This window comes from Gadus macrocephalus, chromosome 4, assembly GCF_031168955.1.
Source record: "Gadus macrocephalus chromosome 4, ASM3116895v1".
In the NCBI taxonomy this organism is placed as follows: domain Eukaryota; kingdom Metazoa; phylum Chordata; class Actinopteri; order Gadiformes; family Gadidae; genus Gadus; species Gadus macrocephalus.
In genome coordinates this window covers 5440851-5458583 of record NC_082385.1, presented here as the reverse complement: position 1 = coordinate 5458583, position 17733 = coordinate 5440851, and the positions used below count along the sequence as shown (strand labels likewise).

Sequence of the window (17733 nt, the reverse complement as noted above, 5' to 3'; positions counted from 1 at the left end):
TACTGGGAGTCAAAAAAGTCGATGTAATTCCATGAAATTAATAAGTTCTGCTTGAATTGGTTGATTATGTTCCTGAAAGAAATGCTGCAACAGTAAGCATTGTTTAAGGGTGATTGGAGGATGATTCACCACATCACATTACCACGTTGTTTATCATCTTAATATAAAAAAAATAGGATGCAAACGACATGTGTGTCAAGGGTACACACATAAATAGAAACATAAAACAATTAAATATTCATAATAATAAGAAAAATCGATAATTGTGTTATCTTATCATGCTCGTACCCTACTTATCTGGCAACCCCGTGGCCTTCAGACGGCCGAGCCTCCATCCTGGCATTTGCCTTCATCCTGGTCCCCTCGAAGTCCCCGGACCAAAAACAGGAAGTAAGTAGCCAAATCAAAACTAAAATCCACTTTCTGTTTGGGATCTGAAGCAGAGCAGTTTTATACATACGCTCGGGTCGGAAGAATTGACTACCAAACCGCAGATATGTCGACATGATCAATAGCACACAATCGCCATAAGCATCACCTTGTGCAATAACATGGCGTCGCTGTTTTCATTTCGTCTTCTTTCATTTAGCCGGCTGGCTACTTGGATGACAATTGTTAGTGTGGTATAGCAGTATTTACATTTGGACTTGATACATCTAGATAAATACACGATTTTGCTTCACAATGGCAATAGCAAAAAAACACGATGTTGATGTTTTAGACCTACACAAAGTTACAATCTAGTATTTCACTTCCATCCGCAGCAATCCATTCAATAACTGCTCTAGTATTGGTTGAATATTTTCTACTCGGAATAAAACCCTTTTTAAAGATATTAAAAGCTCCTTTTCATCCGAAATATCCATTTCAAACTAAGTCTGCCCTTAATAACTGATTGCAAACACAACAAATATTAACTTTTATGAAGGTGGCAAAGTATTATTTCAGGTTTGCAAGGTACAAGTTATACAATCATTATGTTTATGATCGTCATTGAAGGTATTATTCACCATTCCAGTAAAACAAAACACACCAAAACAAACACTCACTCACATTAGATAGAAATTAGGGGTGTCAATATTATTTTATAAATGAGCTTACAATTGCGATTATCATATGCTTAACCACAATCCTATCTCTGGGAATACGTGGATCAGTGTCTAGCTCATCTAACATATTGGTAAAAAAAAAAATTCTTTAAGTGGACCCAGTGTCATCAGTTTATGATGATGTCATCACTTAGATTTATCTTCTCTGTTGCTAGGTAAACTATGAGCGCGGAGGCGGAGGAAATAACGCTGCAGACGGTCAACTCTGTCACGCTGACCCGGGACAGCGATGGGAGCCTCATACTGCACTGCCCTCCTAATGGTGACTCACACACGCACACATTTTTCATAGCTTTTCTTAGAATCCGTTGAACATATATTCATATTAATTGATTTGCTATTATATTAATTAGTTGGACAGTAAATACAAAATACAATATAATAGTAATGATGACAGTTATATTGCCGTGATTGTATTTGCTATCGTCATTTTGGCTCTGTGGAAATAATGTGTGTCTGTGTGTGTAGACGAGGCTTCTGAGCCTCTTCAGAAGAAGATCCGCCTGACAACAGACGAGCAGGAGGACTCGGAGGAAGCACAGTTCACAGTGGTCAACCAACCTCGTGAGAAACACACTGTCTGTCATAACCTACGAATCGAGGGATTCGTACAGATGTTCACATCACTTGAAAAGTAATTTGATCGTGCTTTACATATTCTAAGAAGCAGCTTGACAGGGGCTTTCAACTGGAAAATGTCCATTGATCTGGTTTTCACATGAAGGTAACGTAAAGGTAAAAGTAAAGGTATAAACTCTCAGCAGCTGTATAATGATGTTTTTTTTAGGGAAGACGCCCTTATCATTCCTTGTATAAAGGAATGAAAAGGTTTAATGGGCTCTACTGTAATCAATATTGTGAGGACTTGAGGACTGAAGCCTGATTGTAACACAATAACTAAAGAGATTTCCAATTTGCTGAGAATAAATCCGATAACATCAGTCTGTCTATCTGTCTGGCTCTGTCCCTCGGTCCTCCATCCCCAAGTGTCAGAGAATGACGAGAGCTTTGAGTTGACCATGACCGCCACGGCGGACAGTGACCTCACGGAGGGCAGCGTAGCGCAGATTCAGGTACGTGGAAGCCAAGCAGCTAGGCTGAGTAGCTAATCTTTTTTTTTTCTTATTTGTCCCAAATAAAAAAACGAAGGTAGCTTTAAATGTATTACTGGAATTTGTGTGTGTGTGTGTGTGTGTGTGTGTGTGTGTGTGTGTGTGTGTGTGTGTGTGTGTGTGTGTGTGTGTGTGTGTGTGTGTGTGTGTGTGTGTGTGTGTGTGTGTGTGTGTGTGTGTGTGTGTGTGTGTGTAGATCCTGCAGGTGGAAGCAGAGTCCCTGCCTTCTCAGGAGAAGACCAGCGATGACGTGTCGCCCGTCAGCCAGGCCTGGTTCACCACTAAGGAGGACAAGGACACGCTGGCCAATAAAGGTACACACACACACACACACACACACACACACACACACACACATACATTGTGTCTTACTAGAGTGGTAGTACTGTACTCTGGTTTGATCCCTGATATCACCAGACTACTCTTATTTGCTTTGCTCCTCAATGGCATTATGTAAGATCCACTGTAAGTCACTTTGGATACCATGGTCTAAAAATTATGGTCTAAATTACTTTGAATTAGTAAGAATGACCATCTGTTTTATTAATTTTTTAATGTGTATATATATTTATTTTTTCTAGTCCCTTCATTTCGAAATAGACCAGACAGGTATGCAGGGTGCGTTCTTTTTAGAGACAGATGAACCGTCGGTAGAAGAAACTCAATGTGTGTTTTGCGTTGTGTAGGCCACACGTGGAAGCAGGGCATGTGGTCCAAGGAGGAGGTTGAAATCCTCATGAGCAACATTGCGCGCTACGTGAAGGTAGGCCGGGCGTTCTGAGGACCCAACATTGGGAGGTTTGGGAATAAAAGATGGCGGCCTCATGTCTTCTTCAAGGACTAATTTATTTCATAAGCCGTGGATATATATTTGATAAAGAAAAGTATTGTTTTTCTGTATTAAAAATTTCCTAAATAATCCTATTATTGTAATGTTTGACAACAGTCCCACCATGTAATTGAACTCTCTGTCTTTAGTTTTTAATTGTTTCTATACCATCAAAGAACCGGAATTACGTATTTCATCAATCAATTATTTTACCCAGTCTTGTCAATCCTACCAATATCTCCTGCAAATAATAATGTAATTGTCATTAATCAAGGTGTGTGTGTGTGTGTGTGCGTGTGCGTGTGTGCGTGCGCCACAGAACCGTGGCATGGAGGACCCGGCGGAGATCATCTTTGAGATGTCCAAGGAGGAGCGGAAGGACTTCTACCGCAGCGTGGCCTGGGGGCTGAACCGGCCGCTGTTCGCCGTGTACCGCCGCGTGCTGCGCATGTACGACAACAGCAACCACGTGGGCAAGTAAGTGTTCGGCGCTCGGAGCGGCGGGGGCTTTGGCGCGCGCGGTTTGCCGGGTGTTTGGGTCAGAGAAGCTGGGGCCAGGATGACAGAAATACCTAGAAACCTCTTTGGCATTCTATAGTAATGCATAAAAATAAATCAAAAGACTTAAAACAAAGACGTACCTAGAAAGTGGCTGTGTTCATTTGCATCTCCGACAGTTGGTCCATTTAGTCTGTGCCCCGTTGCTACTGGAGTACAGGAGATCTAACGGCTGCACTTTCTTTCCCCTCCTTTCTTCCGGAAGGTACACCCATGGAGAGATCGAGAAACTAAAAACGTGAGTGGCGGCTTTTATAACTCTGCTTTAATACCAAATGTCAGATACGAAATATGTGTTTATTGTGTGTGTGTGTGTGTGTGTGTGTGTGTGTGTGTGTGTGTGTGTGTGTGTGTGTGTGTGTGTGTGTGTGTGTGTGTGTGTGTGTGTGTGTGTGTGTGTGTGTGTGTGTGTGTGTGTGTGTGTGTGTCCCAGGCTGAGGAAGAAGCACGGTAACGACTGGGCCACCATCGGGGCGGTACTGGGCCGCAGTGCCTCGTCCGTCAAGGACCGCTGTCGGCTGATGAAGGACACCTGCAACACGGGTACACACTCACTCACTCGCATCCTAACCAACTGGGCATGGGTACTCAGATACCAGTGTTAATTTCGTCAACGAAAAATATGACGAAAAATGTTCGTCAACAACCTTTTTTCCGTGACTAAGACGAGACGTTGACGAGCTAAAAATAGATCTGTGATAATAAAAACGATGACGAAATGTCATTTTGTTCACTCCTCCAGTAAATAGGACGGACCTTAGCTACGACTTGGCAACGGGAGGTATGGTCCACTCAGCTATGAGCTAACGTTATGCATTGTACATGATTCGAAATTCTTCCCAGCTTTTATTCCACAGATACTAGGGTCTATAGCATATAACCGCGTTGTCTGATTACAGTTTAATTCATTTTTCACAATTTACCGGCTCTCGTTTTGAAGAAAATCACTGCGCCATTCGTTTCAATGGGAATCGCCACGGTCTATACTTCAACATAAGGTGGACTTTGAAATTCGTCCCAGCCTTTATACCCAAGATACTATAGGGTTTATAGCATATAACCGCGTTTTCTGATTACAGTTTAATGCATTTTTCACAATTTACCAGCTATCGTTTTGAAGGCTGAACAGACAAGAGTACTAAAGTGTGACGTCACGTTTCGAGAGCAACAGATTTTCGGTTCTACACAAACCAAATTAACAAGGGGAAATCCTATGCCACACAAACCTTTTATAGAAAAGGAACAATCTTTTTGCGAATTGATTTCTGAGTTTGCTTTACCAATGATGTAAGTAATATTGAGAATAGATTGTCTTCATATTAAAAAAAAAAACTAAACTAAACTAACGTTTACAAACTTTTCCTTTTAATACCCCAGGGGAATACATGAACGCCTCGACATTTTTCGATTGGTAGTGATTTTCACCTCTTGAAATTGATTTATTTTAATTTTGAAAGAAACAACACATGGAAGCAATGGAGAACGCTATCTCTCGTTCGGTTGTTTAGAACTGAAAATCCGGTTGCCAGGACAACGTAACGTTTTCACTTTAGTACTCTATTTGAGTGGAACAACTTAGCAGGTGTCCATATAGCCTATATAGGGTTAGCCTAATTGAACTACCGGTAGTTTAAAAAGAGAAAACATTTTGACTAAAAGTTGACTAAAATGTAAGGACTTTTCGTAGACTAAAACTAGACTAAAACTACAAAGGAAAACAATGACTAAAATGTGACTAAATATACTAAGCATTTTCGTCAAAAGACTAAGACTAAATCTAAAATAGCTGACAAAATTAACACTGTCAGATACTCACACACTCGCATCCTCGCCAACTGGGTATGGACACACACAAACACTCTCTCTCATTCCTATCCTCACCAACTGGGTATGGGTACACACATGGACTGCTAGATTATGGAGAAAAAAAACATATTCACGATTATTCTGGTTAATTTTGAAATCATGATTATTCAAACGATTATTTCTGAGTTTGAAAACATCATGCAGAAAAGTCAAACAAATTTCTCATCACATTAACAAGACTGCTGCTAAGTTTATAATAATGCCTACTCAAATCAGTTTAGAAAGCCGTAACTAATTCATTCAGTATTTCTCTCCAAAAAATACTATTTACAGAGTACTTGAAACCCTTCAAATAATACGCAAAATATTCAAATAGAAAATGGTCAAATCATAAATACTGTACAAAATTGTATCCAGCTGTTCTATTTCTAACATTTTATGAATAAAATAATATATTGAAAAAAAAGTTTAAACTGGTTTAAACCAAATCCCGATCACAATTATAGTTATCACACACTCACACTCACTCCCTCTGTCACTGATTGACTGACTCCCTTCAGGTATCTCTTTATTAATGTAGACACCAAAATACAGAACTATTACCGGCAGACTGTCAGAAATATCTGAGAGTTGCAAAAAGAGGAGGCAGGAAGGGGCAGAAGACGACGGCAAGAACGTCCAAAAATTTGTACCCCGCAAATCCACTTTTCGGTGCGAACATAAAACTGATAAAAAACCACAGCCAAAGTGTTCACCGTCCCTCCGTGGTCCCCGTCCAGGCAAGTGGAGCGAGGAGGAGGAGCGGCGGCTGGCCGAGGTGGTGTACGAGATGGCCGGGGTGTCGCCGGGCGTGGCCGTCACCGGGGGCGTGTCCTGGGCCTCGGTGGCGGAGCGGGTGCGCTCGCGCTCGGAGAAGCAGTGCCGCTCCAAGTGGCTCAACTACCTCAACTGGAAGCACAGCGGGGGCACCGAGTGGACCAAGGAGGACGACCTGGGCCTGGTGCGCAGGTACGGGGGGGGCGGGGCACACCTGGGGGGTGGGGGGGGTGCACACCTGGGGGGTGGGGGGGGTGCACACCTGGGCAGGGTGGGGCACATCTGGGTGGTGGGGGGGGGGGGGGGGGGGGGGGGTGCACACCTGGGCAGGGTGGGGGCACACCTGGGGGGTTTAGGCGGGCTGGGGCACACATGGGCGGGGGGGGTGCACGACTAGGTGGGGGTTTTGGGGCACACCTGGGGCGGGGGCCGGTGGGGCACCTGGACAGGTGGGTGGGGGGTGGGGTTCACACGTGGGAGGATGGGTGCACACCGAATTCAAGTTCTCTGTGTGTGTGTGTGTGTGTGTGTGTGTGTGTGTGTGTGTGTGTGTGTGTGTGTGTGTGTGTGTGTGTGTGTGTGTGTGTGTGTGTGTGTGTGTGTGTGGCTCCCCTCCAGGATCATGGAGATGCAGGTGGAGGAGGAGAACGAGCTGCGGTGGGAGGAGCTTGCCGGGGGCTGGAGCAGCGTGCGCTCGCCTCAGTGGCTGCGCTCCAAGTGGTGGAACATCAAGAGACAAGTGTCCAATCACAAGGAGATCCCCTTCAGCCGTAAGACCGCCAGCAGCCAATCGCAGTGTACCAAACATTGTTGTTCTTGAGCCGAGACATTCGAAAAAAATATTGTAAAAGTAGCAAAAGGTTTTCGTTGTTTGTGAACGTTTTTATTCTGAGTGACATAATTAACCGTGACTTGGAGATAAACTGCTAACTTTAAACTGTGTGTGTCAATAACGCCATATGGGAAAGGGAATCTTGTTTCATTCTCGGAGAGAAAGTATAACTTGAAAGGCAGCACGGAAATCTTTCCCTGATCCGTCTGTCTCTCTTCCTTCTGTCTCTCTGTGTCTCCCCCCTCAGTCCTACTGGAAGTCCTGCAGGACCTGATGGAGTCCTCCCAGGCCAACGCCGGCCAAGGGAGTCCCGCCTCCTCGGCCGCGCTGCGAGTGGCGCGATTGGACGAGAGCGGCGGCGCCGTCGGCGGGGACGACGGGGCGTCGGCGAGCTCGGTGGCAGCGCTGCAGATCCCGGTCCAGATCCCCCTACAGATCACACACCTGGGTGGGTCCGCGTCGCGCGCTCCCAAACGTCAAAAGGCGAACCTAGCCACCAGGTGTGAGTGTGGTTAGCCGGTACGAGCCGTTTTGAAAATGGGCCTCTTCTGACATCACAGGTGGGCGTGTCCACCTGTATGACGGATAGATGAGCCAGATGTGCTACAGTCCACTGGGTGGGCTGGTAGACTGATGTATCCAGCACACATCTAGGTGGACACGCCCTCTTGTGATGTCATAAGAGGCAGATTTTCAAAACTGCTTGTGACGACTAATCACACTCGCACCTGGTGGTATAATATGTCACCCTTATTGAGCTATTTATATTCATAAGCTCAATTGCTGTTAATGTGGTCGTTATTAAACCAGAAAAATGTGTTAGGGCGACTGAAAGCTTGTAGTGGTTTTATCGTTGCTGTTTCCTTGAAGAACTGGAACTGAAACCAGTTTCAACATCTTCTAAATGGCTAAACGTAAAAACAGTGTTAAGCAGATCCACTGAACAGAATGAACGAATCGTCCTGAATGACATTATTTACCTGCCTGTCAGAGATACCCCTACTTCTTAGTCATAACCCCCTCCCCCCCCCCCCCCCCCCCCCAATCCCCTCAGACGGCACTGCTGCCCCCGGCGACGGAGACACCATCACCCTGAACACCGGAGCCCTGCAGACCTTCGAGATCCTACCGGTGAACACGTGCACACACACACGCAAACGCACACACTTTACAGTTGCATAGTGCAGGTTTCACTGTGGTCTACGGGAAACGATGAAACTCCTCATTATTAATTCACAGCCTAAGTGGTGGTGGATGACCCAACACAGTGAGATGCTGATATTAGCTTCTCTTTATCTCCCTCATTGCATGGAAAATGCCATTCAACCTGCCCAAACACAAACGTAAAATAGATAAATAAAAAATATAAAAATACTATAATATATACAAAAAATATACTAATATAAAATATAGTTTAAAAAAAATAATATATATATATATATATATATAAATAATACAAATATCAATGATTTATATACAGTGAAAAAGAACATTCATAATTGATTATCATTATTAATGACTGAAACTCTCTCCCTCTCTCCCTTTAGTCGTTTCACCTGCAGCCCACCGGCACGCCCGGGACCTACTACCTCCAGACCACGTCCAATCAGGGCCTCAGTCTGTCCACCAGTCAGGGCCTGCCTCTCGGCCTGGGCAGCAACAGCACCGTCACCCTGACGACAAGCTCCTCGCCCTCCTCGCCTGAGCACCAGATCATCCTACACAGCCTGTCCGTAAGTGTCTGTCTGTCTGTCTGTCTGTCTGTCTGTCTGTCTGTCTGTCTGCCTGCCTGCCTGCCTGCCGGCCTGCCTGTCTGTCTGTCTGTCTGTCTGTCATGAACTTTTTATTTCGTCGCAGGCGGAGGGCCTCTGCTCCAGTGACGGGGTCATCATCCAGACGGTGACCTCTGACGCCTCCTCCTCGGATCCCCTCGGCCAATCACAGCTGATTGTGGAGACGGCGGGACAGGAACAGGGGGTGGGGCTAGAGGCCTCCAGCCTCCTCGTTGGTGATGAGTGTGTTTCATCGGAGGCTCAGCCAATGACAGACGGCTTTACTGACAAGGTAGCGACTATGATTGGCTGTTTTTCTACCACTTTATGTTAACTTCGAACCTTGAACAATAAGTGCTTTCAAAGGAATCGGATCAAAATAACATTCATCGTATTTATAGATAATGTATTGTATTGATGGAGAATATTTGTGGCAATGGCTGCTTCAGGTCCTGAGCTCCACGTCTGTTGAGGAGACCTCTGCCCTTGCCCCCGGCAGCACTGTGCTGATCGTCTCTGCACCCATCAGCAGCACACTGACAGGTAAAACACACAAGCACCGACACACGTGTACAACCGCACGCACGCACTAACACGTACACGCCAGTGTTTGGCTGAGGACCGCTTGGCTATCGCCCGGTTGAACATGAGATCATCCTTGGACCTGCTGGTTTAAGACGCATCAAAAGTAGAACGTCATTTTCCATAAAGCCAGTTATGGAAACCACTAATGCAATATCTTATCAAACTAACTGCAATATTGTGATGGTATCCTTTACCTCCAACACAAACACTGTTCTTGTTCACTTCATGCACTCGCTCGCTCGCTTCTTCGCTCAATGTTTGTTTCCGGGCTTTTCTCCCGTCGTCAGATCCGATCCTGGAGAACCAGGAAGGATCAGACTGAGTGGCGTGGCGGGGCTGGACACCCCCGTTCCGCTGACACCTCAACACCAGACCTGACTGAAGACGAGAGGTTGTCCCCCCCCCCCCCCACAAACAAAAGAAACTCAGGAGTCATCCGAATTCACTACATTTCCTTTCTACCATTTCATTTGGGTTTTTTTCCCCAGCATAGCAAAGTAACCAAGCTTCACAACTGAAACCCCATTGGGAAGCAATGTTATTGCTAGCACCTGATAAACACTTGCCATGTCGCTAAATCAGGTCACCAGTAGCCCTAACCCTGTCTCCATACGTATTTATAGCTTTAAATTAACGCCAACCATTTCTTAACGATTCTTCCTTTCTCTTTTTCATTATTGCTATGACGTTGCAAAAACATACAACTTTTATTAGCGTTGATAGACTCGGGTGCTAATGGCGTACTATTTTGCTTAAGGTATTGAGTGATCCGTTCAATTGGAAATGTTGTTTACATTGATTGACATGGACTTGGACGTGTGTTTTTTTTGACGATTAATGTTATTCTTAATCTAAGACTGCATTTCGACGAAGGTGTTCATATAGTGTTGCTTATGGAATTATTCCATTTATAATCCCCCTTTTCATGTTTCTAGTCTGAAGACTTTAGTTCAGGTTGGTTATGGGTTATTTTTGTCTTCATACATGTCTCTGAATATAAATACTTTTGGAATAATCTGGATTCAGGGTTTAAACGTCAAGTGTTGTCTCAATCCTGCTATATTCATCAGAACATTGCAGTCCATGTTATTAACGTATTCTGAATAAGGGCAGGAAGCTAATGTGATCATGAATTGAATATCCATCAAGAATCCACTTTACTCAATCCAACTGAGGGACATGAAGTATATAGCAATTTTAGGCAGGCTGTTTTGACCATTTTAGGGTTAGAAAGTGTCATGTAATCAATTGAGACATCATGATAAGGTCTTGATTTATGACCCAGTCTTAAATTGACACAGGGAGTAGAAACATTCCATGACAGTTGGGTAAGAACAAATTAAAAGGTTGCTGGTTCAACACCACCAACTGTTGAAGTTCCTATGAGTGAGTTAAAATCATTTTTTATTTATGTATGTCCCTCTGTGTGTGTGTGTAATATATAAATAGTTAAAAAAAAAAAAATGCATAGGATCTTTTTACATGGTCCCTAAACAGGCATGTGCCTAGAAGCTAGTGGTTTGTCTAGGTTAGTTCTTGTTGCATTACGAAACAAGTGATTTATCACCTTTGACCTAACCCCACAAGTGTATGGCTGATGAACTTGCATAGCTAGCGGTGAGAACTAGTTAGTAAGTGTTACAGAACAAATTTACTTTTTAATTTTTTTGGACACATGTATTTGACGTATTTCTAATGGGATGAAACAACAAATATTTGGAAAATGTGGAAGTGTTTGGAATTTGTGTATGGAATTGTTTGGCAGGTACACCAGCAGGATGTACAATACAACAATACATTGATGGAAACCTGAGAACTGTAATACAAAACTGGGAATAAGTGATAATTCAACAAGCTGAATTTTAAGGCTGAGAAGAAAAGATTTGGTCACTGGAGATCAGAAATAATGTGGTATATAAAATACACTATGGGGACAACTTGGTCAACTTTCAAAAATATATATTCTGGCAAACATACAAGCATAGCGTTACACCCTTTTTGTTACTATAAAAAAATGTTTTCAGAATACAAATGCCCTTAAAAATAACTTCTTAACTAAGCTCCAATGCTGACAAACCTATTGCCACTGACCAAAAGACCACATTTGGTTCAGAAAACATTGGCTCCTATCATTAATGCATTACCATATCAAACCACTACAGGTCATCCTAACCCTTTTCTTTTTTTGCAACAGCCAGTGGTCATTTGAGTTGCTTGTGCACGTGCAGACTCAAGGAACATTTGCTGCAATTTAGTCTCGCACCTAGGTGTCAACACCAGTGAGGAAAACATTGGCAGAAAAACAAGTCAATGTGAAACTGTTTTGTATAATAAAGAATGAGTTTTATTGTGTCACTTTGTTGAGGTCTTGTGCTTCCTACATGGAATATTATCTTACAATATAAGACCAAAAAGTGTTGAGTTAAAAACACAGGGTACAGGAGTCTTAATTCCATAAAATGTTGAGTAGAAAGCAGCACATGGTTTCTGACAATCCCTAGGTCGTTGTGTCTTCTGATGGTTCCCCATTTGAATCAAACTTAAGATTGGCCACTGATGGCCTTGTGGCAGAACGTTTATCACTGAACAGAACATTGGTGAGAATAACATGCTGATTTGGTCCTAGACTTATAAAGTCTAACTTGTGATAAAACATGTACGGTCGGTTAGCACAGAATTTGCAAAGATTTTTGCAAAGGAAACATTTACATGATTAAATTATATATTTGCTATGGTGCTCTTCAGGGCTGTTAATTTCAAATCATAGGTCTTCATATTCAAATTTCCTCAAACAAATCCATCTTTATTTTGGCTTTACTAGTTGGTAGGTAAAGGTTACCACTTGCCTAAGAACAAATTATTTTGGTCAGGGTTTCCACATTGTTCACATTAGTGTATTGAAATGCAAAAGTAGAAAATCTAATTGAAGTACTTCCGAAAAACAAATTAACATTTGCATTGATTGGAAGCATTACAACATGAAGGTGTATCATGACGTCCAGGTGTGCTTTGGCTAACCAAGGCACACATCATAGCTGTGTCCTTTGAGCATATCCTTCATATTCAGGTAGACTATCTTAAGAAACAAAGCGAGAGTCTGGGTTATTCCTAAGCACCCAACTGTCCACTGCTCAAAAAAAAAAAAAATCCTGTGGGACCACATTTATTAATATTTTAATATCAAGAATGTGACTAGGAGCAATATAGCCACATACACAAAGAGAAATATGGCAATATATATATATGTATATCAAGTGAAGTGCAAAAAATAGATTGATCTGATCATGGAGATCGCAAAATATGGAGCAGAGCTCTGTAATCGATCCTTCAAGACCCTGTGAAATGCAGCTTTACTTAAAGATGACTGGGATGGGATGTGTAAGGGTTCCTTTACTTCATAATGATCATTGGTGCTACAGTGTGCACAGATGCAGTGCTTTGGCCTGAGTGAGAGAAGGTTATAAAGAGCTTGGGGGTGGACATGCATGCTCATATGGCTAAAATAACATACGTGTTGGGCACAGCTTCCGTTTGGTGCAAGCATTGGCAGCCAACGTAATATGGCATGTGCACCATTGGAAAGATTGATTAGATACATTTATGATTATGGGACAGGAATAAGAAAACATTATGTAGAATGTACCCTGTATCTTATCTGTTGCAATGGGAAGAACAGACGGCCTCCATGTAAAATTAGAAATGAGAACCGGAAGACTATATGTCTATCTTTAGCTAGTGTGCTATAACAGTACCAAAGAAATACTCCTTCACAGAGTAGTTGGACGTGTGCATAGTCATCATTTGGGGGGTGAGCCATTGTGGTTTAGGGATCACAATTAAGTCTGACAATGGGATTTACCGTGGCACCGGCGATGCCTCTAGAGTCTGAAAGTCAGCAATGTTGACTGGATCAAGCAATACTCGACCCAGCCTTCTCAAGAGTCACCATGATCTTTAACGTGTGTCATTGTTGTAAACAGGGCTACATCTAAAACTGATGTAGACTCATATACTACACCCGCAACGGTCCCCTGGTGTAATTATGAAAGATCCTTGAAGTGCACATGATCAAGAGTCAAGTGAGCTACTGTCCGCAAGTGTACTGGCCGGTACACACACACACACACACACACACACACTCGCACTCGCACTCGCGCGTGCGCGGTGGTCGCGGTGTGTGCAACGCATTTAAGGCAGTGTTCCTCTCGAGTGGTCTCACCAAGTCCTTTGCTTCATTTCTTTTCAGTTTCCCTCTGGAAAAATGGAATTGGTCATTTGGAACCGCCGGGTTTCTCAGAATGCAGAGGGGGTCTCTTATCCTTTGGTTCCATTGGTAGACATCACGGTTAACGTTGGAGACCTTCCACCAAGTAAACCACCTGAATGTTCTAACCTTCACCCATCCATTGCTTTGACCCCCTTATTGCTGCGTGTGCGTGCCCGCCCATCTGTGGGGTCCATGGGTCCCACTTAAGAGCCACACCTACGTGACCCCGTGGAAGTAGAGGTTGGCACACAGGCACAGCAGCACGATGGAGGCCAGCTTGTAGTAGATGAGCTTCCTGAACTTGGGCTCCAGATCCCCTTGGCGGTACCAGAAGATCTGGGCAGGGAGAGACCAGGGAAAGAGCATTCATTGATTAAGGGGTGGGGATGAAGAGGGAAGGAGGGTGAACAAAAAAAAGACAGAAAGGAAGCATTGATTATAGAAGGTTTCGCTTATGTACAAAATGCAGTCGACAATGAAGTGAGTGAGTGAGTGATTGAGAGAGAGAGAGACATGTGAGGGTGTTCCTCACCAGCAGTAACGTAGAGCCGCAGATCAGAAGAATACAAGCCGCAAAGAAAATGTTGAGAGCACTCGGGGGAAGCGATGGGAACACAAAAGAACTGATGACAGTCACCTACGACAGCAGGAAATAAATCCACCATGGGGGTTATTATCAAAGCAGGAAATGGTCCACTTTGTTCAGCCAGTCTGTCCACTAACGCCAGTCACAGCAATTCCTGTCACTGCCGTCGTTAAAGATAAGAATGAGTGACGGATAGATAGGGCCTAAAAAAAAAAAAAGTTTGGTTCCTGTTGGTTGTCAGTTGAGGTCATGGGTAGGTAGGGGATTTTTTATTTTTTTTTATTTTTTTTTTTCCAGCGGCAGCGAATGATAGGTAGGTTGTTTTCATTTAAAAACGAGAAAATTCGCTCATCCTTGTACAGAATGAAGAGGTGCTGTACCAAAACGTAATTATAGTTTGCATCAAAAAAAACTTTTTTTTTTTTTTTTTATAAAGCTCATAAAATAATTTGGGTCGCACATAAATTGACAGGGTCGGTCGGAAACCGGAACCAAACAAATTTTTTTTTAGGCCTAGACGATACTGTTAAAAAATGTTGTTGTATTTGTTTGAGTGCTGCCGAACATTCTGTTCGCCAGAGAGGGATAATTTTAGTACCGTAATTTAAAAATTATTGTATTGAATCAATATTTTCGGAATTGAATCGTGAGGTGCCAAGAGATTCCCACCCCTACTATTTTCCGAGCTGAAACGCAAAATATTCGAACAATGTTTAGCTGCAAGCCACGGCATAATCCTATTGGATACTTCCATCAGCCGAGGCTGGTCCCGGCAGGGCCCTTGGAAGTGATGACGGGAGAGAGAGGACTCACCAGGACAAACAGAGTAGTGACTCCACCCACACCAACGTTGATGATCCGATCCTGAAGGCAAAAGAGGCCAACAGAAGCAGTTGAGCTTGTGATCACACACACACACACACACACACACACACACACACACACACACACACACACACACACACACACACACACACACACACACACACACACACACACACACACACACACACACACACACACACACAGTCCCGCCACACAGTCACATGCATGCAGATGGGACACAATAGACAATCCAGGGCTGTTATTGAGAAACACATCCGGCGCCTCCACCATCACCACCACCCAGACGTCCACACACCCACCCCGAGGTCCTCGCTCTTACCCAGGCCGATGTCTCCCCGAACAGGGGCCTGTTGTCCAGGCCACTGGTTCCGTAGGTCCTGCCGCTGAAGTCATCCATGGCTGTCAGACGAGACGGCGCCGACCTTCCCGACCCAACACTTCAGCTCCTCCTCCTCCTCCTCCTCCCCATGGACAGGGTGACAGGCGACAGCGACGGGAGCCGCTACTCGAGCTTCATGCTAGCGGCGATCCGCATGCCGTTTGGTGACGGACACCCCCGCGCCGCCGCACCATGGGCGTCCCGAAATAACGGCGACGTCAACAGACCACTCGGGGTGACGTCATGGCGATGGAGGGGGACAGGGGGGGGGGAAGGGGGGCGGCTGGGTCCTTTACCTATGTGGGGGATGAGGGCAAGAGTGAGCATACATTGCAGTTCATGCAAGAGAGATCGCCATGCGACGCACGTCTGCATTTTTTTCCATCTTGCGTCAGTAACCCATTGTGAGGCCAGGTGTGAGGCAACACAAGGTTATCAGTTAGGCTATCTTGGCAAATCAAAACATACGTCACCCAAGTCATGCGATCTCACACAAATCTGTTAAGGACGACAAAGGAAGGTATGTCGAAGTCACGATGGGCCTAGCCAACAAGCTTAGTATCGAATCAGGAAGTATCCAAAGTCAAAATCCAGATTAACTTTTACTTCCTCTTGTTGAATATATTCACACTTTCTATAGCCCTAATTCATCATTGGTCTTGGAGCAGAAATTGTAACTGGGTTATTGACATCTGCCTAACCTTTTTCAGCTTATATCGCACTGCAATGCGTTTGTGCATCTCGCAGATGTTTCCTGAATGGATGTATAAAAATATTTTTTACTTGTTTTACTTTTCCATCCAAAACACAAATTAAATGGGTAGATTTGTCATCACCGAACAATATGAGAGTACCAGTAGTTGCCTCAGAGTAGGTAACTAAGCATGGCAAGCATGTCAAGTGTTTTATTTTATTTGGGCTGTATTGTTCATTACAACTTTACTATTTCTTCTAATGCAGAATCACCACTTTCCAAAAGGGGAGTGACCATGGTTTACAGGAAAAGGAATATATAAACCGAAGAGTGCTCTCTCAGCAGAATCAACGCTCATACGGAAAAACAACAGCCTCATTATTGGCAGGTTAAACCTGGCCCAGAGCTACATTCCAAGGGAACCTTGTGATCCAAAAGGCGTATGAATGGAGCCCGTCGACTTATTTTACCCAAGTGGGGGAAAAGCACATCTACATTAGCCTCCATGAAATCCCCCCTCCTTATAACACAGAGGGCAAAATAAAGGGTAAATGTAAACCTGTCAATTTGTATGATTTTGTTGATGGCTAGAGTTACTGAATGTCTCCAAAAGAGATATTTGCAAAAAAGAAAAAAAAAAGCGACGGACCACCAATGTTTAAACAGCGACTGATAGGTAAACAAACCCCCCACTGTCTATCAGGTTAGCCCGGTAGGTGGATAGCTTTCCCGGCTAATGTCTGGCTGTGAATGTCCTGGAGCATTGCAGATACATACATACTATGTATTCAGTCCACAAAGAACACGAGGATATTGGTCCTCTGCTGTGAAAGGGTGCGCATCAAAAGTACATTTAACACACTTTTTTTTTACACAGGGACTTCCATTAGCCACCTGAACCCATCATAACCTTCTCTAGGCCACCGCTAGTGATGGCTGGTTATATGCTTAGCACGCATTTCAAGCACTTCCAGCTATCGGGGCAGAGTATGAACAAACCTATGGGTTGTTGCGTCTTACTCACCCGCTGTGTGTTGATCTTTCTCTCTGTCTGTCTGTCCAAGTGGTTCCCCGATGATACTGGTGCTGTGGTCGTAGCAGACCGAAGTTTGAAGACACACACAGTAGGGTCAAGTCCCCGTTAAAGGGAACGGTCCGGGACAAGCTGCTAAAAGGCGAGTGCGGTTAATTGTGAGCCGATAATAAACGCTCAGGACTGTTGGCAAGAAACGGCTACCGAGTGAACAGTTCATTGAATATAGTAAAAACTGCTTTTTTGTCACGATCTCTTCATACACAGAAAGAGATGAAGATTCAAGTACATTTCAAGTACGTTGGTACTTAAAAATATATGACTTTATAATGTTACCTATCTCATGTGAAGTTAAATGTGGTATTTAAGGTATAATAAGCAATTACTCACCTGCCTGTATTTTCTAACGGAACTAACGGAAGGTATCTCTCTCACTAACGTAGGAGACTAGCCTGGCCCTACGCTCAAAACTGTCAAGTGATATTCTTGTGCCCGCCCCCCAGGGGTCG

The 17733-nt window shown here is 43.9% G+C and overlaps 2 protein-coding genes across 2 annotated transcripts; one reads left to right on the top strand and one right to left on the bottom strand.

Annotated features, from left to right (window-relative positions):
- Window positions 1-255: 255 nt before the first annotated feature.
- Window positions 256-11771, top strand: dmtf1 (cyclin D binding myb-like transcription factor 1). Its single transcript, XM_060049588.1, has 17 exons — window positions 256-390; window positions 1265-1371; window positions 1578-1673; window positions 2097-2182; window positions 2418-2535; window positions 2908-2984; window positions 3370-3527; window positions 3814-3846; window positions 4042-4151; window positions 6194-6422; window positions 6849-7000; window positions 7310-7510; window positions 8117-8193; window positions 8610-8795; window positions 8920-9126; window positions 9284-9377; window positions 9707-11771. Exons 2-17 carry the CDS (start codon window positions 1272-1274, stop codon window positions 9739-9741), a joined length of 1959 nt encoding a protein of 652 aa, XP_059905571.1. The 5' UTR covers window positions 256-390; window positions 1265-1271; the 3' UTR covers window positions 9742-11771.
- Window positions 9910-17520, bottom strand: tmem243b (transmembrane protein 243, mitochondrial b). The gene is made up of 5 exons (XM_060049592.1): window positions 17216-17520; window positions 15438-15793; window positions 15086-15136; window positions 14219-14323; window positions 9910-14022 (listed from the first exon to the last, which is right to left on the bottom strand). The coding sequence occupies exons 2-5, from the start codon at window positions 15513-15515 to the stop codon at window positions 13903-13905; spliced, it is 354 nt and encodes a 117-aa protein (XP_059905575.1). The 5' UTR covers window positions 15516-15793; window positions 17216-17520; the 3' UTR covers window positions 9910-13902.
- Between the last annotated feature and the right edge of the window lie 213 nt (window positions 17521-17733).